Raw genomic sequence first — 16,963 nt, forward strand, 5'->3', positions numbered from 1 at the left:
AATCAAACAAATAGAGACTACATAACATGCTACTAAACAATGAATGGGTTACAAAACAGATCAAAGAAGAAATAATAATAATAATAAAAATCCTGGAAATGAATGACAATAAAAACACAAAAACAACACAAAATCTTTGGGACACAATGAAAGCAATCCTGAGAGGGACGTTCACAGCACTACAGGCCTACCTGAAAAATTATGAAAAACTTATAATACATTATCTAACCCTACAACTTAAAGAATTAGAAAGAGAGCTACAAGAAAAGCCAAGAGAAAGTAGAAGGAGGGAAATAAAGATCAGAGTGGAAATAAATGACATAGAAACCAAAAAAAGATAGCCAGTTGGCCTGGAGGTCAAATCATCCCCAGTATTGCCGACAACAATCAAGGCTTAACTACAACAAGACTGCGCACAAAGACCACAAGGGGGTGCACCAAGAAAGCATAAAAAATGCGGAGACAAAGAAACATGACAGAAATGGAGGATATAGAGCTAAAAACCGCAATTTCAAGGTCTTTCAATAATTTTCTAGAAACTGCCGATAAATGTAGTGAGATCCTCAAGAAATCTAATGAGACCCTCGATGTTGTGATAAAGAACCAACTAGAAATTAAGCATACACTGACTGAAATAAAGAATATTATACAGACACCCAACAGCAGACCAGAGGAGCGCAAGAATCAAGTCAAAGATTCGAAATGCGAAGAAGCAAAAAACACCCAACTGGAAAAGCAAAATGAAAAAAGAATACGAAAATAGTGTAAGGAGCCTCTGGGACAGCTTCAAGCGTACCAACATCAGAATTATAGGGGTGCCAGAAGATGAGAGAGAGCAAGATATTGAAAACCTATTTGAAGAAATAATGACAGAAAACTTCCCCCACCTGGTGAAAGAAATAGACTTACAGGCCCAGGAAGCGCAGAGAACCCCAAACAAAAGGAATCCAAAGAGGACCACACCAAGACACTTCATAATTAAAATGCCAAGGTCAAAAGACAAAGAGAGAATCCTAAAAGCAGCAAGAGAAAGAAACCCAGTTACCTACAAGGGAATACCCATACGACTGTCAGCTGATTTCTCAACAGAAACTTTGCAGGCCAGGAGGGAGTGGCAAGAAATATTCAAAGTGATGAATACCAAGAACCTACAACCAAGATTAATTTATCCAGCAAAGCTATCATTCAGAACTGAAGGTCAGATAAAGAGCTTCACACATAAGGAAAAGCTAAAGGAGTTCATCACCACCAAACCAGTATTATATGAAATGCTGAAAGGTATCCTTTAAGAAGAGGAAGAAGAAGAAAAAGGTAAAGATACAAATTATGAACAACAAACATGCATCTATCAACAAGTGAATCTAAGAATCAAGTGAACAAATAATCTGGTGATCATAATAGAATCAGGGACATAGAAAGGGAATGGACTGACTATTCTTGGGGGGGAAAGGGGTGTGGGAGATGCGGGAAGAGACTGGACAAAATCGTGCACCTATGGATGAGGACAGTGAGTGGGGAGTGAGGGCGGAGGGTGGGGCTGGAACTGGGAGGAGGGGAGTTATGGGGGGAAAAAAGAGGAACAAATGTAATAATCTGAACAATAAATTTTAATTAAAAAAAAAGAAACCAAAAAAAGCTGGTTCTTTGAAAGGATAAACAAGATTGATGAACATCTAGCCAGGCTTCCCATGAAACAAAGAGAGAAGACCCAAATAAAATCATAAATGAAAGAAGTGAAGTAACAACTGACCCCACAGAAATACAAATGATTGTTAAAAAAAATACTATGAACAACTCTATTCCAACAACCTGAACAACCCTCATGAAATGGACATATTCCTAGAAAAATACAAGCTCCTAAACTCAATTAGGAAGAATCAGAAAACCTGAATAGAACCATAGCTATTGATGAAATCAAAACAGTCAAAAAAAACCCCAAAACAACAACAACAACAACAACAAAAACCTTACAGCAAACTAAGTCCCTGGTCTGGGTGGCTTCACAGGGGAGTTTTGCCAAACATTCAAAGAAGAACTAACACCTATGCTCCTCAAACTCTTCCAAAAAATTCAAAATAAAGGAACATTTCCAAGCTCTTTCTACGAGACCAGCATACCTTAATCCCCCAAACCAGATAAAGACACTACAAAGAAAGAGAATTGCAGGCCAATATCCCTTATATACATAGATGCTAAAATCCTCAACAAAATTTTAGCAAATTGGATCCAGCGTTATATTACAAGATCATACACCATGATCAAGTGGGATTTATTCCAGTGATGCTAAGCTGGTACAATATCCTCAAATTAATAAATGTGTTACAGCACATTAGCAGATTGCAAGATAAAAATCACATGATCATATCAATTGATGCAGAAAAAGCATTTGACTAAATCCAACACCCTTTTTTGATAAAAACTCTCAGCCAAATGGGGATAGAGGGATCATACTTCAACATGATAAAAGTCTTATATGACAAACCTACAGTCAACATCATACTCAATTGTTAAAAACTAAACCCATTTCCCTTAAGAACAGGAACAAGACAGGCATGCTCACTTTCACCTCTCCTATTTGGCATAGTAATGGAAGTGCTAGCCATAGAGGTCAGACAAGAAGAAAAAATAAAAGGCAAGGATGTGGAGAAAATGGAATCCTGGTACACTGCTGGTGGGAATGCAGACTGGTGCACCCACTGTGGAGAACAGTATGGAGTTTTCTCAAAAACTTAAAAATGGAACTCCCATTTGACCCAGTGATCCCACTTCTAGGAACAAAGAAATAAGAAACACCAATCAGAAAGGATATGTGCACCTCTATGTTCATAGCTTTGCAATTTACAATAGCTTAGATTTAGAAACAGCCAAAGGTCCTATCAGTAGATGAGTGGAGTAAAAAACAATGGTACATCTACACAATGGAATACTAGGCAGCTGTAAAAAGAAAACTCTTAGCATTTGCAACAGCATGGATGGACCTGGAGAATATTATACTAAGCGTTATAAGCCAGTCAGAGAAAGATAAGTATCACATGATCTCACTCATATGTGGAATCTAATGAACAACATAAGCCAATAAACAAAAATAGATCCAGAAACATAGAAACATCAAACAGACTGTCAAACCTAAGAAGGTAGACAGGGGAGGGTGGGTGGTGGGAAGAGATCAACCAATGAACTTGTATGCATATATGCATAACCCAGACTCAAACAATAGGGTTGTGAAGGCCTGGGGTGGGAGTGGGGGTGGGTTGCGGGAGGTCAATGGAGGAAGAGGGACATATGTAATACTTTCAACAATAAAGATTTTTTAAAATAAGCATCCTTTTATCTTTGGACACTGTCTGTTTTCTGTGCCTGGAATATTTACCACTGCCTCTTTACGTGGCTGGCTTCCTTTAATCCTGGAGGCCTCAACTTAAATGTCATCTCCTTGGAGAAGCCTTGTTTTTATAAATTCTTTCTTTCCTCCCCAATAGTTACTCGTAGTCCTTTCACTGTCTTTCATAACACTTATCACCATCTGTATTAGCTTATTTAGTCACCTCATTTACTTGTTTGTTGAATAGAAATCAGGAAATGCATGGTTTCTGTCTTTTTCATTGCTATATAATCAGTGCCTAATACATTGTTTCTTGCACCCAGGCACACATGTTTATTGAATTTATAAATAAATGACTAAGAATAGGTAGTGACATATGTACTGCCTGTCATTTTGTCATGACAACACAAGTTACAATATAGATGGCAGCTTTAGGCTCTCAATACTAGCATTATAGTAGTTGTATACTTTTAATTTTATCCCTTTTCACTACTGCATTCCACTCACTGTAAAACATCAGGGGTCTGAGTTCTCATTCCAGCTCAGCCACTAGCATAGGACTTTGGGAGTCCTTTTCATTCTTGGGGGCTACATTTTCTCATCTGTAAAATGAGAATGTTGCAGGAGATAATCTTAAGAACTTTGACAACTCTGATATCCATGAATAAATGATTGCTTAACACTGTTAGGTAAACAACAATTAGTGTGTTCATTATGTGATTTGGAACCCGAGAAGCTTGGTATTTGCCCCGTTTACCCACCTGTAGAGAATTCAGTTATTTACTGAGATCTGCATAAAGTCAAAGCCATAGCAACTAAGGGACCAACTTGGAGTAGTGGGGCCTCTGCCCCCAGAAGTCTGATTCTGGGCTCTTTGAATCACTATGGACTCAAATAAAGAGAATGTACTAAATTGGGGACCTACCTAAGACTACCTCTCTCCTCTTGCTACTCATGGCTGAAAAGAGGGCAGTATTTGGCGCTTGTACACTGAGAGCTGGTGTTAGGTTAAGTACCAAATATAGGCTTCTGAGAGATCACATGGTTTCAAGAGAGAAGTGTGGGACACCGACATTGTGGAAACCCCTTTACCAGATTTCTTTTTATCCCATACTGAATGCTTATTGGTTGCCAGGCTCTGTGCTAAGTGCTTTCTTTCTATGGGGTTAATTTATAAAATATTTATTTATTTATTTATTTATTTATCTATTTATTATTTTTTTTAATCCTCACCTGAGGATATTTTTCCATTGATTTTTAGATAGAGTATAAGAGAGAGGGAAAGTCAGAGAGAAATATCAGTGTGAGAGAAATACCTAGATTGGTTGCCTCCTGAACCCTCCCTGACCAGGGCCTAGGCCAGGGAAGAGCCTGCAACTGAGGTATCCAACCGGGGACCCTTAGGCAAGCCAGAACTCTGTTCACTGAGCCAAACCGGCTAGGGCTCAAATATTTATAACAATCTTATGAAGGAGGCAGTATTATTAGTTCTGTTTCACAGATAAGGAAATTATCTAGATGCCTAACATTAAATAACCTGTCCAAGTCAGTAGCAAAGCCAATGCAAACACTCTGGCCTCAGCTTATTCTCTTACCTACTACATTATATTGTCTTCAACTGCTCATATGGTTCTAGATAAATAGGCACTCAAGACATACTGGATTCAATAACCTATTTGCCTATGGAATCAACGTCTCTTCCTCTGCAAGAATCTCTAGCACAGACAATAACACTGGAATGCTCACTTCCAGATTCATTCTTGACTCTTCTCCTGAAAAGTAAATTTCCTAGGATCCCATACTGTCTTATTTCTCTGTTCAATAGAAAATACCTGCCGGAGATTGGTGGGCAAGAGGAAGACGAAGCCAGGATATTTACTCTTCCTACTGCTTTAGAATGGTATATTCTGGAAGTGGCGACAGCATAGACGGATCTGGAGGGTATTGTTCTATGTGAAATAAGTTAGACAGAGAAAGACAGATATCATGCTATTAGCTTAGTTTAGCATCAGTTTCTTTGTTATGGTAACATTACCTTTTCCCATTATCCATCTAGTTCTCAAAGTGGTAGGAGTTTTTCACGGGTGTTAAATTCTGGCTCGTCTTGCCATCCCTTGTTTGGCTCCTTATCTACCTGTATGATGTGTTACCTGTATTAAATGTTCTCTCTGTTTTCCTGACTGGATTATAATTGATATAGGCAACTTGTATAACCCCAGAGCTATTCACTATCATATAAATTGGTTTCTATCCTTCAGAGCATATGTCACAATCTTTATCAGAGCATGTCAAACTTTATCTTATTTGTCACATTTATTGTTTATCTTTCCTCCATTTCAAGTAGATTGTAAGATCCATGAGAAACTTTGTTTTGTATCCTGAGACTCTATGACAGTATCTGGCACATAGGCAGTCAATAATATTGTTGAATAAATGCATCTATCAAAAAAAGTCCAAGTTTTTAATTGGGTATCTCCTATGTGCAATACATCCAGTTGTAGGAATTACCAATGTGAGTAATTCATTGTCCCTGCTTTGAAAAAAAACAACACAACAAAAAATACCAGTGTATTAGTTTGCCAAAGCTTCCATAACAAAATACCACAGTCTGGATAGCTTAAACAACAGAATTTTATTTTCTCACAATTCTGAAAGTTAAAAGTCCAAGATCAAGGTTGTTTCTTCTGAGGCCTCCGTCATTGGCTTATAGATAGCTGCCTTCTCCCTTTGTCTTCACATGGTCTTCCCTCTGTACCCATCATTGTCCAAGTTTCCTTTTCTTATAAGGACACAAGACATAGTGGATTGGGACCCACAGTACTTATCTTATTTTAAATTAATTACTGCTTTAATGACCCTATCTCCAAATACACATTCTTTTTTACTTTTCAATTACAATTTACATTCAATATTATTTTATATTAGTTTCAGGTGTACAGCTTAGTGTTTAGACAATCATGTACTTTACAATGTGGTTCCCCCAATATTTCAAGTACCCACCTAACACCATACATATTTATTACAGTATTATTGTAATAACTTTAGATCTCTATGACTATTCTGTAGCCACCAATTTGTACTTAATTCCTTCACCTTTTTTACCCATCCTCCAATCCCATTCCCCTCTGGCAATCATCAATCTGTTCTCTGTATCTATGAGTCTGCTTCTATTTTGTTTGTTTGTTTGTTTTGCTCTTTAGATTCCAGATATAAGTGAAATCAGATGGCATTTGTCTTTCTCTGTCTGACTTATTTCACTTAGAGTATACCTTCCAGGTCCATCTATGCTGTTGCAAATGGTAGGATTTTATTCCTTTTTATGGCCAAGTAATATTTCATTGCAAATACAGTCAAATTCTGAGGCATTGGTGGTTTGGACTTCAACATACAAATATTTAGGGGACACAATTCAGCCTACAATAACTAGTAAATAAAAGATCATTTTCAGTTAAGAAGGCTAAATGGTAGTACTATGGGAGTTAGATGAAAGATGGTTAAACCAGTATCCTGGAGTATTGTGGGAAAGCTTCCTAGAGGTAGTCTGCCTAGTGCCAGATCTTAAAGATTTGTGAGAGTCATGACACTTTGAATGGACTGATTATCAAGAGAAGTTCATTCATGAGGCTCAGTTCTGAGTAAAAGCTCAGAGGTGAAAAAAAGTGAGGAAAACATTGTAGAATCTCTGATTACTTAACTATCAGACTTGGGAGGAAGTTGAAAGGTCACCAAGGCTAAGCTCCCATTTAATTCAGGAATCTTTTGCCAAAAGACCATTCAGCGTTTGTTTGTACACCTCTCAGGGCTATTTTACCTTGAGCAGATGTTTTTCAATTTCTGGGCTTCAGTATTTATGACTGTAACATGGGACTAATTAACAGTCCCTGTCATGTCCACCTCATAGGGTTATTGTAAGGATTGTATGGTACAATGGGTGTGAATGTGACCAACAATGCCAACTCTAAGGAAATACAAAGGTGCCAGTCTGGGTTGCAATGGCCAGAGTTAGGGGCATCATGAAAAGGTGGGCGGTTTCTCCGTTTGCCTGTTTTGCTGATGTTCATTTGACTCATTCTCAGAAAAATAAGCAAATGGAAAATTCATCCATCGACAAGCTACCTTTTATAATCCTGAAGGTGTGAGCTCCTTCCAGAATCCTGGAACAATGTGTGTGTGTGTGTGTGTGTGTGTGTGTGTGTGTGTGTGTGTGTGTGTGTGTTTGTGATAACAAAAAGTTTGGAAAGCTTCAGAAGGTAAAGTGGAGGTTTTATCTTTTTTTATGTGAATTTACACAGCCTCCTTTCAACTTTAATCCTCCATTTATTAATCTGTAAAATGGAGATACTAATACATGCCTCCATAGGGTTGTTCTGCGAAGTGAAAGTGATTTTGATGATGAAAACCCAAAGAGAGGAGAGGAGACACCCACTAGGAGAGGAGACACCAGGGGGGTATGCAGAGGGAGGGCTGGGGGAGGGAGGCTGGATAGTACTGGCGTAGCTCCACTGGAGCAGGATCTTATTATTCAGGAGGTTGGTCCAACACCTCTGGCAACTTTGGAGAGGAGTTTCCGCTGACTCAACACAATTAGGGATCCCCACAATAAACAGCATCTAACTCCAGCACAGTGGGAGGCAGGCAGAGGTGGCAACTGTCCTCTCCTAGGCAAGGTTATTCACCCCCATCCTCTCACTACATCCCTACACCCCACCTCCCAGTTCTCAAGCCTTGGCTTGAGACAAAGGCAGTCAGTTGGGACCCCTCCCGCCCCCCGCCACCCCCGCCGCCCCCGCCGCCCACGCTTCTTCCGTGACCAAACACCCCGAGAGCTGAGAGCTGTCAGGCAGAGAGGCAGAGCCTGCGGGCTGGGATGAAACAGCCTGACTGAAGGCAAGGTCCAAGGCGGAGGGGATTGGGCCATAGTACTGTGGAGGAGGGGAGACGGAGAGGGTGCTGGGGCTTTCCCTCGCTCCAGCCCTGCCAAACCAGCCAACCCCAGACAACCTGCGCCAGCCACCAGAGCCTCGGAGAAGCAGGCACCATGCAGTGGATAAGGGGCGGATCAGGAATGGTGAGTGCATATAACCCTGGCTTCCCCTGCTTGAGCCTCAGTCCCCTAGCCCCACCCCCAGCTCCTCCACCAGCCGCCTTGCCGTAAGCCCCCTAGCCTCTGCCCACTGCCCTCCCCTCTCCGCTGTCCTTGAGATACCAGAGAGCTCGCTGTGGCCATTTTAGGAGCCCTTGCTCGCCTAACGAAGAAAGCCCCCTCCCATCCTCCTCCGCAATCCTGTCTCCCCGCCACCCCAGAGATTGGGGTGGGATGATAGTGGGGGTAACCTGGAAAGCTAAATAAGCAAGGGATCTGGCAGAGGGGCTCTCTGTGAGATGTGAGGCTTGCAGGCTGCAGGCCAGCTGGCAGGGGGTTGGGAAGAAGGGAGCAGTCACAAAGCCTGGGATTGTGGAGGAGGTAGTATGGGAGAGTTGCATAGTCCCCCAAATAGACCCTGTATCCCCTTACTCTGGCTAGTCCCAGGGCATGAGGGCCAAAAAGCCACTCTCAGGGAAGCTGTCTAGGGGAGCTCAGGAGCCCTTTTTTGCCTGGGCTGGGGTCACCCTGTCAATACTTGGGGCTTCGTGAAGGAAAGATAGCTGCAGAGATCCCTATCCTGGAAATGGGTCTGGACTCCATTCAGTTAAGAGAACCCCACCGCCACCCAAGAAGTGTGGGTTTGTGTGTGTTCAATATTATCTTCCAACAGTAAATTTTATGCCATAATGCTCCCTTCTCTACCTGGAGACCTTGGAATGACTTCCCTTCCAGAGAGGAAGTGGTGGCTGCATCTTGATGCCTCTCTGACTCAGGGGTAGCTCAAGTCTTGTTAGAGATTCTGGGGGTGGGAGGCCCCCATGCCTTTGTCCTCAGCTGGGAGGCATGAACAAGAGGGTATTGGAGGGCAGTTGGGTTGGGTCAGCAGACACTGATGGCCATGCCAGACCACACTTCTGTACTGCCACCCACAACCCAAAGCTGAAGGAAAGTAGCCAGAAGCAGTTGGGCAAAAATTGATGTTTAACTCTTTTGTTTATCCCATTCTGGAAAGAAGGAGGGAATCTGGAGTTGGTTAGGACTGTATTATGAGGAGCTGGCTTCTTCTTTATACATCTGTTTTAGTGGTTCCTGAAGGCATCCAGTTTATATTCCTTTATGCCAGGGCTTCAAGAGACTCTTTTTCTCAGATATCCCTCTTTCCCTGGTATCCCAACAGGGCTATTTTAAATGTTTGTAGACCCAGAAAAGATCAGAGCATGAGAAGACCTTCAAGTCCTTGTCATCCGTACAGGAAATCTGAGACCCAGAGAGTGAGAGAGACTCACACAGGGTCACACAGCTCCATGAAGGCAAAGCTTAGTCTCCTGACTTGTCACTGCCCCTCCCCACTGCTCCACAGAATCATTAGTTCAAATGGTGCTGAGAGAGTCAGAAAAGAACAGAGTCATGATCTTGGAAAAGGACTTCCTTAAGGATGAACTAATGCCACGAAGTTTGCTTTAAAAAATAAAATATGCCAGTCCTGATATTTCTGTCAGCTGGGTCTGGGTCTTTCTCCTTTCTGACAATTCATCTGATTCTCAGCTGTTTTGAGTGTGGGGCTAGAATGAACACAGTGAGTGGATTCATTAAAAGGTGTTTAATATCTAAGTCAATAATCAAATTATCTGCTTCAGGCTTCTGGCCAGTGGTAGGGCTAATTGACGGTTGGGTCAATGTGGATTACCAATGAACCAGTTCCTTGCTTTCTAGGATTCTGGATATGGTACACTTAACATGTGTGAAATCTGGAATGTATCATTTTCAGAACTCTCTCTATATTAAAAAATTCAGTAATAACCAGCACTAATACTGATTTTCTTGATTTTTTTTAAATTTTCAAATAGCTCACAATGAAAAAGGAGACTAAATTTCAATTTTCAATTTAAAAAACAAATTCATTAATAGAATATGATCTAAAATGTGTACTTCCTGAACAAACATAGTATACCATAGTTTATATTGTTTTTGCTGTTTTAGATTTTAAGCACAAACAAAAACTTCAATTTGTCACATAAACAAGAGAATTGAATAACATACATTCTGTTCCTTTAGCTTAACAATCACTGTGGCTACCATTGTTTACTTTGAAGCTACTATTTAAATGTTGTAATATAGCACTAGAGGAACTGCAGACAAGAAATGCACCCAAAGTCCCTGGCCAGATAGCTCAGTTGCTTAGAGCATCCTCTAGAAATACCAATGTTTGCGCTTTGATCCTCATTCAGGGCACATACAAGAATCAACCAATGAATGCATAAATAACTGGAACAACAAATCAATGTCTCCCTCCTCCTCCTCCTCCTCCTCCTCCTCCTCCTCCTCCTCCTCCTCCTCCTCCTCCTTTCTTCTTCTTCTTCTTCTTCTTCTTCTTCTTCTTCTTCTTCTTCTTCTTCTTCTTCTTCTTCTTCTCTCTCTCTCTCTCTCTCTCTCTCTCTCTCTCTCTCTCTCTCTCTCTCTCTCTCTCATCAATAAAAAGAAAGAAATGCACCAAAATCTGCCATGAATGATTCTAAACATTTACAAAGCGGAAACACGTGTAAAGTCTGTATGTGTTGGGTAGGGGCGCAACTATATAACTGAAAGTTCTCTGAATTAGACTTCCATGTATAATACAATATTATTAAAAGATAAGTAATAAAAGGTGCTAATTTGAAACTTTATATAGATTATTAAAACTCAGTAGTAACAATTGTTTAGAACTTTGACCAACAAAATATTTTGTCAGGGAAGAGTATTTTACTACTGATGTTTAAAATTTCTGGTCCATGGTGATATAAAAAATACTTTGACTTTTAGTTTTTTTAAAAAAATTATCTAAAGATAGTGTGCTCCTTCTTTGCCTGCACTAAGTGTTGTCCACTCCTATTGCTCCACTTTATATGCCAGTGCTTTGGAGAAGAATATTAAATATTGAACTAAATGCCATGCCAAATTTCAAGTGACCTTCATAAAAGTCACAGTATTTGAGTTGGTAGAAATCTCTGTATAGGCAAGATAGAATGACCAACTGTTAAGTTTAACAGTTGATTTGATTCTGCTATGAATAACAGAGATCTACAAAGTATTTTAAAATGCAATTTAGTCTGGGGAAATGAAGGGTAGGAGCAGAACATGAGCCTTTTCCTTTTTGAGGTTATCTTTCTAATTTAGAGCAGACCTGATCCACTCTGCTATGTACTTTCTGGAATTCCACTGCAACAGTATAGTTTCAGGTTTTACTCTCTACATTGCTCATGTTGCTTCTGGACTGCCTCAGTTGTAATGTCCAAACGGGATGACCTTGGTGATAATTTAGCCCAAGTCCTTAGATCAGGTCAGCAAACTACAGTCTACTGGTCAAATTCAGCCCACAAGTTAGATAAAGATGTGGCTCAGTGGCTGAGTGTCAACCCATGAGCCAGGAGGTTATGGTTGGATTCCCCATCAGGGCACATGCCCGGGATGCAGGCTCAATCCCCAGCAGGGGATGTGTTTCTATCTCTTTCTCTCTCCCCCTTCCTCTCTCTAAAAATCAATAAAAAACATTAAAAATGTTTTTTACATCTTTAAATGGTTGGGAAAATTTGAAAGAAGAATATTTTGTGACAGACATACATGAAATTATATGAAATTCAAATTCTATTATTATATATAAAGTTTTATTAGAACATAGCCATGCACATTCTGCCTTTATGATACACAGTCAGAGTTGAATAGTTGTGACAGAGATCGTATGACTTGCAAACTCTAAAATATTTATTATTTGGCCTTTTACAGAAAAGGTTTGTAGCCCTCTGCCTTAGAGCATTTGGTTTACCATGGCAGTACCTCAAGGGGAGGGCCTGGGCAGGGGCAAGCAGGAATTTGGATCTCCTATCTTTGATTTATCCAGAGCACCTTGATTTTTGCTTTATATGTTGAGCTGTTGCTTAAGATTTTGGAAGAGGGTTTTTGCTTACCTTGCATTCTCCCTATCTCCCACACAAAAATGTTTGAATACCAACCGTTTTATACATTGTAAAAACTGAATCTTAGAGAGGGAAGGTACTTGACCCAAGACCTCACAACTACTCAGTAACTGGGAAAATAATCCACATATCCCAATTCTCAGTTGTGTGTGCCTTCTTCAATGCTCATGAGGTAAATTTAGTAGGGGGAAAGGGGAGGGAAGCATACCTATTATGTGCTAGTTATGTGAAATGTTATCTCAATTAATTCTCTCATTATCCTCTAACAAAATAGGTTTAAAGTTAACATTTGTTGGTTTATAAATTCAGGCAATAAATATTCACTGAACATCTACTATCTGTCAGATACTATTCTGATGTCAGGAATGCAGTAGAGAATGAAAGATAAATGTCCTGGCCTTCCCAGAGTTCATAGTCTAGTATAGCTTGGAAACAGCAATAGAGTTTAGGTATATTTTTCAGGGTTAAATAAAGGGCAGCATCATTTTCAAATCCAGATTTATCTGATTACAAAAGCCTTATTCTTTTCACTTTTTTGTTATTATTTGTATATTTCCTCGGATCCAGAGCCCATCCCAGCTGTCTCAGAACTACCACTTCATTTGTGTACAATCATTGACTAATCATGTTACATTTCTTAGGGTATTTTCTAGCTAACCCAAAAGAGAAATTTATTCCAATACTTAATAACAGCTCAATATCTTCTCTCCCCCATGTAATAGATGCTTGACAAAAATTATTTATTTATTATGAGTAGGTAATACATGCACATAGTACAGAATTCAAAGAGTAGGAAAAGAATGTGGCAAAAATTAAGTCTCCATAGGTCTTCCTCCTTCTGGTCCTCAGTCACACATGCCAGAAACAGTCACTGAAATCAGTTTCTTAAGTGTTTGTATAGAGATATATACAAGCCTGTACAAACATTTACTTATGTACATACACACACACACACACACACACACACACACACACACATTTTATTTACTTCATATAGATAGTAGCATATTTTACAGTCTTGCCGTTTTTTCAATGAACAGTATGTCATGAAGATTATTCTATATCAGTATGTACAGAGAAACCTCCTTTTACATGGCTAAATAGAATTCTGTTGTGTTCCCTATTGATGGCCAATTAGTTTGTGTCCAGTCAATTGCCATGATAAGCAATGCTTAAGTAGATTTTAAAAGGTCATTTTAAGAAAATGGATGCTTATTAAGCAGCTGCTATTTCCAGGACACTATATGTCAGGCTGAGGTGCGGGATAATCAAAGACAAAATGTGGTTTATGTGTTCAGGAGCTTAATGATTCAGAAGGGGATAACTAATGTCAGCCTGGGTGAAATGCTATTGGAGATACAAAGAAGGTGATGTGGAAGTATAGGGGAGCAAAAGCATAGTGGAGGAGTGATTCGGAGTATTGGGCAGGGCTTCCTAGAAAATATAGTATTTAAATTGTACTTTCAAGCCTTTCAGATGGCCCTGTTGGCTTGGTGTGGGGAGTAGGTATGGTAGATGAAGCAAGAAATATTCTAAACAGAGGGTAACAACCTTAGACAAAGAATTGAGGCATGAAAGTGACAGTATGTTCTGTAAATAACATGTGGGTGCTTTGATGTTGCTAAATGCAGTAATTCTGGCAGGGTGCATTGGGGCCACATCAAGAAGTACCTTGAGTGCCAAGCTCAAAAACTTTGCCTGGCAGAAAGGACAACGGCATAATAAGATTGAGTGGTGGAGGCTTTCTATGGTGATACACATAGAGGGTGCAAGAAGAGAGGAGAGGTGGCTGCAACTGACAGCTGGAGGAGAGAGAGGGAAGGAGAGAAAGAGGGGGGGAGAGAGAGAGGTTCCAGGTTATATAGTCAAGCAGGAATAGTTCCCTTTCACTCAGCCTTTTTGTTCTATCAGGTCTTCTATTAATTGAGATCTACCTGCATTAGAAAGGGCAATCTGCTTTACTCAGTCTACCAATTCAAATATCAGTATCATCCAAAACACCCTAGCAGGCACATCTAGAATAATGTCTGACCAAATGTCTGAGAATCCCCTGACCCAGTCAAGTTGATACATAAAATTAATACATAGCTTTGTTTATTCAGTCTTCTCTGTGAGTAGACAAGAAAGGGCTGTGTGAACTGTGCTAATCTCTACCTATATATAGAGTAATTATTATTCTTGACAGGATAGAGGGGATACACACTTGGGAAAACAGAATATGATCTTTTCTACTGCCCTGAAATCAGGCCTCAGAAGATCAGATATAACTTTCCTCTTTGAGTGCTAAGAGATCCAACAGGAATTTCATTCACAAGGAACATTGTTCCTGCCCCACAGCAAGGATTCCTCAATTTTATGCTTCAGGAGAAAATGAAAAAGACCCCTAAACAGTCCCATGTCGGGATGAGAAGAGCTTCTTCTTAGGAACCCATTGCTTTGAGGTGTTTTATTATTGTGCTGTGTGTGTGTGCGCGTGTGTGCGTGTGTGTGTGTGAACATGACTAGTTCTGTAAGTGATTAAGCTATCCAGTAATGGCATCAGAAAGTGGGGGAAATAAATACATTCAGCTAGCTCTAAGAAGTCCTATTGCCATGAGGAGACATTTTGTCTAAGGGCCTGCCTGACATACCAGGGAATTGACATTTAACATGAGTTAGCTGTGTGGAGATTTGGGGAGAGACCCTATGAATTTGGATTACAATAAAAAATAAAGGAAGAGACAGCAAGTCTTGTAAGGAGTTTAAAGGAGGGAACAAGGATAGCACCTGAGGGGTAGAAAAAAAGGGCAGTACAAATGGAGCACAGGGAGAGAGGAGGCAAGTGACATGATAGGAAGGCAGAGAATCAGGCAGGTACAGCTCACATGAGACCTTGTAGGCCCAGAAAGGGTATGTACCTAAATGTGGTATGGTTCAGTGGTTAATAGCACAGATTCTGGAAGCATACTGCCTAAGTTCAAGTCATGGTTCTGCCACTTCTTAGTTGTGTGATTTTGGGGCACATTAATCTTTCTGTGCCTCAGTTATGCCCTCTGAAAAATGGAGATAATAATGGTACTATTTATAGTGTTAGTGAGGATTAAGTGTGAGTTAACATACTCACAGTGTGTATGACAGTGTTGGGCAGAGTGAGTGCTATTTATTCTAAGTACAATAGGAAGCATTTGAAGCAGTAGAATGATGGGGTCTGCTTTGTGATTTGAGAAGTTGATTTTTGCAGACTCTCTAGAGAATGGATTGGGGATGGTGAAAGTAGGGATGGCAAGCTCAATTGAAAAGCTTCTACAGAAATAAAATCAGTGGAGTTCAGGGAGAGGAGGGAAGATTTGACATTGATTTTGAAGATAGACTCAATAGAAATTGTTGTTGGGTTGATGAGAGAGGTGTATGACATGGAAGAAACAAGGAACATGATCCCTAAGTTTCTGGCTCTGCCACTGTCTAGTTCAGGGGTGGGCAAACTTTTTGACTCGAGGGCCACAATGGGTTCTTAAACTGGACCGGAGGGCCAGAACAAAAGCATGGATGGAGTGTTTGTGTGAACTAATATAAATTCAAAGTAAACATCATTACATAAAAGGGTACGGTCTTTTTTTTTTTTTAGTTTTATTCATTTCAAACCGGGCTGGATCCGGCCCGAGGGCCGTAGTTTGCCCACAGCTGGAGTTGTTTGATTTGAAGCAAGGGATTTAACCATTCTAAGCTTCAGTTTCCTTATGTATTAGTCAGGCTTCTCGAGAGAAACACTACCAACAAGATGTATATGTATCTATAGATCTATATCTACATCTATATCTATATCTATAATCTATCTACAAGGAGGAATATTAATTTACTTTTAAAAATCTATTTTCGTGATTGCAGAGGTGCAAGTCCAAAATCTGAAGGGTAGGTCAGCAATCTGGGAAGAGTTGCAGTCTGAGTCCAAAGGCAGTCTGCTGGCAGAATTCCTTCTTGCTTAGGGACAGGTCAGTCTTTGTTCTATTATAACGTTCAACTGATTAGATGAGGCCCATCCACATTCTGGAGTACAATCTGCTTTACTGAGTTTACTGATTTAAATGTTAACCTCATCCAAAAAATACCTTCATGGAAATATCCAGAATAATGTTTGATTGAATGTGTGGGCATTGTATTCCAGACAAGTTGAAACACAAAATTAACCAATATACCTTATCTATGAAACTAGAATAGTAGTACCTGGTAATTGGTACTATTGTGAAGATGAACTGATTTAATCTATGTAAAACACATGGTACAGTGTCTTGCACATAACAAGCATTCAATTAATGATAGCTTTTATTATTTTAATATTAGAGGACCAGTGCACGAAATTCATGCACTCAGGGAGGGGGGTCCCTCAGCCCGGATTGCAAGAGGTTGCAGGCCAGGCCAAGGGACCCCACTGGTGCACGATTGGGGCTGGGGAGGGATGCGGGAGGTTGGCCAGCCTAGGAGGGATCACGGGAGGGCTCCAGGGCATGTCTGGCCCATCTAGCTCAGTTCCAATGGGCCAGACCCCAGCAGCAAGCTAGCCTACCAGTCGGAGTGTCTACCCCCTGGTGGTCAGTGCATGTCATAGTGAGCAGTTGAGTGACCTTAGCA

At 40.3% G+C, this 16,963-nt stretch overlaps 1 protein-coding gene across 2 annotated transcripts in view; it reads left to right on the forward strand.

The window, feature by feature from the left end:
- ARHGEF9 (Cdc42 guanine nucleotide exchange factor 9) overlaps window positions 1–16,963 on the forward strand; it is a 331,502-nt gene that overhangs the window by 99,388 nt on the left and 215,151 nt on the right. The window contains exon 1 of one of the 2 annotated variants that reach the window (XM_036305556.1): window positions 8,186–8,390. The exons of the other annotated variant lie outside the window; for it this stretch is intronic. Coding sequence (XP_036161449.1) covers window positions 8,361–8,390 — 30 coding nt within the window. The 5' untranslated portion in view covers window positions 8,186–8,360. Of the gene's footprint in view, window positions 1–8,185; window positions 8,391–16,963 lie in introns of those variants that run through there. 2 annotated transcript variants of the gene reach the window in all.

The sequence above is a fragment of the Myotis myotis genome, unplaced genomic scaffold (assembly GCF_014108235.1).
Source record: "Myotis myotis isolate mMyoMyo1 unplaced genomic scaffold, mMyoMyo1.p scaffold_m19_p_4, whole genome shotgun sequence".
NCBI classification, from domain to species: Eukaryota; Metazoa; Chordata; class Mammalia; order Chiroptera; family Vespertilionidae; genus Myotis; species Myotis myotis.